The following is a 7,026-nucleotide window of genomic DNA, read 5'->3' on the forward strand; positions in this document are numbered from 1 at the left end:
TTGAGATGGAGTCTTGTTCTGTCACCCAGGCAGGAGTGCACTGTCGTGCTGTCGGCTCACTGCAATCTCTACCTCCTGGGTTCAAGTGATTCTCCTGCCTCAGTCTCCTAAGTAGCTGGGATTACAGGTGCGCAACACAATACAGTATCTGGCTAATTTTTATATTTAGTACAGATGGGATTTCAACCACGTTGGTCAGGCTGGTCTCAAATTCCTGGCCTCATGATCCACCTGCCTAGGCCTCCCAAGGTGCTGGGATTACAGGCCTGGCCATGAAACATGCACTTTCAAAAGAAACTTTAATTAAGGCACAGTAGTGTCTAATAACAATTTGCCTGTCAGTTGTCTTCTGAACTTGCCTATCTAAATGAAAGAAGATAAAGCACAAATGCTGGCCTCTTCTTGACTCAAAAAGAGGAAGAAAGAGCTTTATAGGTAGAGAACAACATTACAATGTCTTTACTGCATTATAAAATAGCATCTAGATGCAGGAAGAATCAGATAAAAAATGACATTCTGCAACACTGATTTATATGGATCAAAAACTTTAAATGGAGTTGAGAAGAAACAGTAATGACGAGTTGAAAACTGACTTCCACAATTACCTTTGAGTTTGGTCTAAAGATGATGGACGTATTCTCATCATATTCCAGACTGTCAAGAGAGTAGAAATAAATATATAAGCTTAAACACTGAACTTCAGAGTTCATGAAAATGTCTTTCTAGATTCAAATATTTCAATATAATCAAATGCTATATTTTTGTTTTCATTCAATATACCACAAAGGTTGAGTTTAATGTACTGTCCCCAAAATGTGATAAAGAAAAAAAATACATAAATCCCAGATTCTGAATTAATTGCTTTGGGGTGAGTATGGACATCAGTAATTTTTTAAAAGTATACCAGGTAATTCTAATGTACAGCCAGAGTACAGAACCATCGCATGACAGTCATACAAAAATGTAGAGTACAACCAAAATTTAAGAAAAGCACCTAGTTTTAAGTAGGTACTGACATAAAAACACCTCCAAATACTAAAAATTACATGTTTCAAATTGTCTAAGGTTTCCCTTCATTAAAAAAAAAGTTAAATTGTTGACATAATTTAATGATAAATAAGAGAAGGGTCAATAACAGAATGAGTGATGTCTAAGAAACTGCTAATTCCTGATAGGAACAGACATTTTCCCATTTTTAAGCTGCCTTTAATTTTTTTTATTTTATGAGTTCTAAGTAAATCCATCAAATGATCATTTGTTTGCAGACATCATAACAACAGGTTTAATAATACCTAACTTGAAAAAAAAAAACCTAGCATGTATAAATAATCAAAAAAGGGGGCATCTACTAACAAAAGTTTCATTTTACAAAATGTGGCTATGGAATTATAAATTGCACAGTACTGTGATATGAAAGACACACATAAATTAGCTCTCAGTGTGTCTACATAATATTTTTTAAGAATCAAAATGCAGTATTTTCCAAATTAGAAGGTTACTATCATGTGTGAAAGTATCATGTATATAAGAAATGCATGTACAAGTAAAAAGATAACAAACAATGGCTGTTTCACACATTTAAATTTTTATTTTATAAACTCAACATCTCCTTAGGAGTTTGACATTTCTTTAATACTTCCTTGATACAATTAAACCCTGTGGTATTGGGTCTAAAACAGATACATCTGTTTCTTCTATCTAAAGAATCAAAAAATATTGCTTACTAACACTCATGAGTTTCTTGTGAAATTGCCTAGCAGGTACATACCTTCCCAATCTATCAAAAACTGGGGCACTTGGTTTGCTTACATTGTTGAAGAATAAGTCTAATTGAAATGTATGCGGAGATGTCTCTCTGTGAATGAAACAAATTTGAACCATCAGTCTTTGTAACAAACACTTCCTAAATTAAAACAAATAACATAGTAAGTACAAAGTTAAGAGCAACTCTCGAATTAGAATATAACATCCCTAAGATTTAAATAACAAAAATATAGATTTAACTATGATATTGTATGTAATTTGATTCACATCCAATCTCAAGCAGCCAAGAGCTCACTTTAAGTATTACTGAATATCAAATTTTAATTGTCAAGTACTTTTTGCATCCTATCACTATTCCCTTTTTTTTTTTTTTTTTGAGATGTAGTTTTGTTCTTGTTGCCCAAGCTGGAGTACGATGGCACAATTTCGGCTCACTGCAAACTCCACCTCCTGGATTCAAGCAATTCTCCTGCCTCAGCCTTCCGAGTAGCTGGGATTACAGGCACACGCCACCACATCCAGCTAATTTTTTGTATTTTTTGTAGAAACAGGGTTTCACCATGTTAGCCAGGCTGGTCTCAAACCCCTGACCTCAGGTGATCCACCTGCCTCAGCCTCCCAAAGTGCTGGGACTACAGGCGTGAGCCACTGCACGCAGCCTCCCTTTCTTTTTTGAGACAGAGTCTTGCTTTCTTGCCCAGGCTGGAGTACAGTGGTGTGATTATAGCTCACTATAACCTCGAGCTTCCAGACTCAAACAATCCTCCAGCTTCAGCTTCCCAAGTAGCTGCGACTACAGGTGTATGCCACTACATTGGGCTATTTTTCTTCTTTTTTTTTAGTAGAGAAAAAGTATCGCTATGTTACCCAGGCTGGTCTCCAGCTCCTGAGCTCAAGTGATCCTCCCACATCAGCCTCCCCAAGTGGTGGCATTCAGGCATGAGCTGCTGCACCATGCTTGTTCCCTTTCATTATCAAAAGAATCAGGAATTAGCTAACTTCAAGTTGTATAAGTACAATTTAACTTCAACTTAATCCACATTAATACAAGACTATAATAGTAATTTTAGCATCAGAGCCCTAAGTTGTGACTTAAAGCCAACTGATATTTGTACAGCAGCAATTTACAAAAATATTTTGGGGTTTCTAAAAATAGATTATTTGGTTAAGATCAGAGCCTATTTAATTTGCATTAGTCTGAAATCTTGCTATACTTTATGTAAAAGATACTATACCACAGCACGCTCGATCGAAATTCCTTAAATTCAACTAAAATTATCACTTGAACACCACATGCTTTATTCTTGTTCATTTACATAAAAACCTAAATGTTAATAACTATAATGTCTAGAGTACTATCAAAGAGATTCCTACTTCCTACCAGAAGTAGAAGCACAAACAGGCATAATCATTCTGAAAAGCAATGTGGCAATAAAATTCAGGATACTAAGAAAATGTTCACATCAAGCTACTGCTTGAACGTATTCCCCAAAGTCCATGTGCTGGAAACTCAATCACCAATGCAACAGTGTTGGGAGGCAAGCCTAATAAGAGGTGACTGGGTCATGAGGACTCTGCCCTCATGAATGAATGAGTGTTGTTATCTGGGGAATGGGTTAGTTACAGTGTTAGTGTGCTTGCTAACAATGTAGGTTCAGCCCCCTTTTGCTCTCTTGGGCTTTCTGGCTCTTTTGCCTTCCATTATGGGATGAAGCAGCAAGATCGTTCTTGCCAGACTGCTGGCACCTTGATACTGGACTTTGCTGTCTCCAGAACTGTGAGATATAAATTTCTTTATAAATTATCCAGTCTGTTGTATTCTGATAAAGTAACACAAAATGGACAAAGACACATCATTTGATTAACTTTTTTCTAGAAAATGTTTCTACAGAAACACTGATATGAGAACAGATTTTTTTCAAGAGGATATTCATCATATTTTTACTTGTAATTTGAAAACTAGAAAGCATCTAATGCCCTCCGCATGGAGACTAATCAAGTATCTCACAGTATAGTCCTCCATTAGACTATATAGCTATTAGAGAGCATAAAATCAAATAATATTTAGTGATGTAAAAGGGCTCCTGATATATTATTAAATGAAATAAGGCAATACATAAAACAATAAAAATTAACGGCAAAATAACAAGCGTATATTTGTCTTATTCAAATTCAATCACATAAGGCCAACAACTCTAGTCTCTTCCTCTTGCCCTTCATTAGTTCTTTTTCTTTCCTGTTCTTTTTTGAGATGGAGTTTTGCTCTTGTCGCCCAGGCTGGAGTGCAGTGGTACGACCTTGGCTTACTGCAACCCCCGCCTCCCACATTCAAGTGATCTTCCCACCTCAGCAACCCAAGTAGCTGAGACTACAGGCACATGCCACCAGACCCAGCTAATTTTTGAATTTTTAATAGAGAAGGGGTTTCAACCATGTTGACCAGGCTGGTCTCAAACTCTTGACCTCAGTTGATCCACCTGCCGTAGCCTCCCAAAGTGTTGGGATTACAGGCGTGAGCCACTGCACCTGACCCCTCTTTGCCCTTCTTTAAACTAGACCCTGGACTTCAGTACCTCAAGAAAAGAAAAAAGAACTAAAATACAAACTCTTTACTTTTGAGACCCCAAAGGCTCAGGTCCCAATCAGTGAAAAACAATTTAAAGAATCAAAGGAAATCTGACTGCACTAGGCAGTTATCTTACAACTTGGTGACTCTAAAAAAAAACCCAACCTCACACAAGGTATCAAATTTACAAAAAGTAATAATAAAATACACATACAAGCACACATATATACATATGTACACACATATGAAAACACACACATCTTAAAATACACACACACACACACACACACACACACACACACACACACACACACACACATATATATATCTCGGCCGAGTGCAGTGGCTCATGCCTGTAATCACAGCATTTCGAGAGGCCAAGGCGGGTGGATCACAAGGTCAGGAGTTCAAGATCAGCTTGGCCAACATAGTGTAACCCTGTCTCTACTAAACCTACAAAAATTAGCTGGGCATGGTGATGGGCGCCTGTAGTCCCAGCTACTTGGGAGGCAGAGGCAGAAGAATCACTTGAACTCAGGAGGTAGAGGTTGCAGTGAGCTGAGATCATGCCACTGCCCTCCAGCCTGGGCAACAGAGCTAGATTCTGTCTCAAAAAAAAATATCTCTCTCTCTCTCTCTCTCTCTCTCTCTCTCTCTCTGTGTGTGTGTGTGTGTGTGTGTGTGTGTGTATCAAATGTTAAGATGTTCTTGAAACGGGAATTATAATTATTATTATTATTACTTTTTTTTTTTTTGAAACACGGTCTTGCCCTGTTGCCAAAGCTGGAGGGCAATGGCAGAATCACAGCTCACTGCAACTTCGAACTCCTGGGCTCAAGCAATCCTCCCGCCTCAGCCTCCCAAGTAACAAGGACTATGAGCCACCATGCCCAACTAATTTTTACATTTTTTTGTAAAGATGGGGTCTCCCTATGTTGCCCAGGCTGGTCTCAAACTCTTGGTCTCAAGTGATCTGCCTGCCTTAGTCTCCCAAAGTGCTGGGATTACAGGCTTGAGCCACCGCGCCCGGCCTCTTTTTTTTTCTTTTTAAGATGGAGTCTCACTCTGTTGCCCAGGCTGGAGTGCAGTGGTGCAATCTTAGCTCACTGCAACCTCCGCCTCCTAGGTTCAGGCAATTCTCCTGCCTCAGCCTCCTGAGTAGCTGGGATTACAGTCACGCGCCACCATGCCCAGCTAATTTTTTTTTTGTATTTTTAGTAGAGACAGGGTTTCACCATGTTGACCAGGATGGTCTCGATCTCTTGACCTCGTGATCCACCCGCCTCGGCCTCCCAAAGTGCTGGGATTACAGGCTTGAGCCACCGCGCCCGGCCTCTTTTTTTTTCTTTTTTAAGATGGAGTCTCACTCTGTTGCCCAGGCTGGAGTGCAGTGGTGCAATCTTAGCTCACTGCAACCTTAGCCTCACAGGTTCAAGCAATTCTCCTGCCTCAGCCTCCTGAGTAGCTGGGATTACAGGCGCATGCCACCACACCTGGTTAATTTTTGTATTTTAATAGAGACAGGGTTTCAACATGTGGGCTAGCCTGGTCTCAAACTCCTGACTTCAAATAATCTACCTGTCTCAGCCTCCCAAAGTGCTAGGATTACAGGCATAAGCCACTGTGCCCGGCCCTCACTCTTACATTTGTTTTACTGCGTTAATACTTCACTTCACTGTTCTGTGGCATACTACTCATGTATAAATTTGTTTCTGATACTTTATATTTGGAGTTATTAAAACATGAACATCCACACATTTCCAGCTAAGAAAAAGGAAGAGGGTTAAGATAACAGAAAATGCAACAAATACTCACACCAATGGCATCTAATGGTAGAAATCCAATTTGCCTGCTACGGAAGCCAGCCTCTAAGATGGCCCCAATTACCCTTTCTTCCTGGTATTCACACCCTATATGATAGGGTGTACACCCTATGTAGGGCCCTCCCACACTATACCAGCAGAATATGTAACCTACAGAATACGGTAAAGATGATAATGTCACCTTCTGATATTGAGTTATAAAACACACTGACTGTGGCTTCTTTCTTGGGCATGCTCTCTCACTCTTAGATCACTCACTCATGAACAAGCCCATGGAGAGGATCTCCTGGAAAAGAACTGAAGCCTCCTGCCAGCAGCCCCATGAGTGAGCTACCAAGCAAATTCTTCAGCCCCCTCTGTATCTTAACTACAACTTCATGAGAGAACCTCAGCCACTCCCAGATTCCTGACCCTCAGAAACACTGTGAGATAATGTTTAGTTTTAGGTTGCTAAATTTGCTATGGAACAATGACAAACTTTTTTTGGCCAAAAACAGTAAAATTAGAGAAGACTGTTGGATACACTACCATTAACCAATCTTTCCCATTCTACACAAAGCTCCCTCTATAGGAAAATCAAGAAGACACATACAGGAAAACATGAGTTAATTTTCTTCAAACATGGGAAAAGAGGTATGAAGTCAATTATAACAATCCCTCGTTATAAACATTAAAGATGTTTCTTGTTGTATATCTTTTAATTTTTGAACGGTACCTATGAAGACTTTATACTTATTTCTACAAATAATGTAGTATTTTCCACAATTATGAAGAAATGAGCCTTTAACTTTGAATATGTCCCATAACACTCATCACAAAGTAGCTAATTTGACTTTTTTTTTTTTTTACTTTTTTCCTTCTTTTTACTTTTTT

General features: G+C 39.0%; 1 protein-coding gene across 1 annotated transcript in view; it reads right to left on the reverse strand.

The window, feature by feature from the left end:
* Positions 1–7,026, reverse strand: part of VIRMA (vir like m6A methyltransferase associated) — a 68,006-nt gene that overhangs the window by 49,535 nt on the left and 11,445 nt on the right. The window contains 2 exon segments of the mRNA XM_017538119.2: positions 606–654; positions 1,769–1,855. Of these exon segments, the coding sequence (XP_017393608.1) occupies positions 606–654; positions 1,769–1,855 (136 nt within the window).

This window comes from Cebus imitator, unplaced genomic scaffold, assembly GCF_001604975.1.
Source record: "Cebus imitator isolate Cc_AM_T3 unplaced genomic scaffold, Cebus_imitator-1.0 Scaffold109, whole genome shotgun sequence".
NCBI classification, from domain to species: Eukaryota; Metazoa; Chordata; class Mammalia; order Primates; family Cebidae; genus Cebus; species Cebus imitator.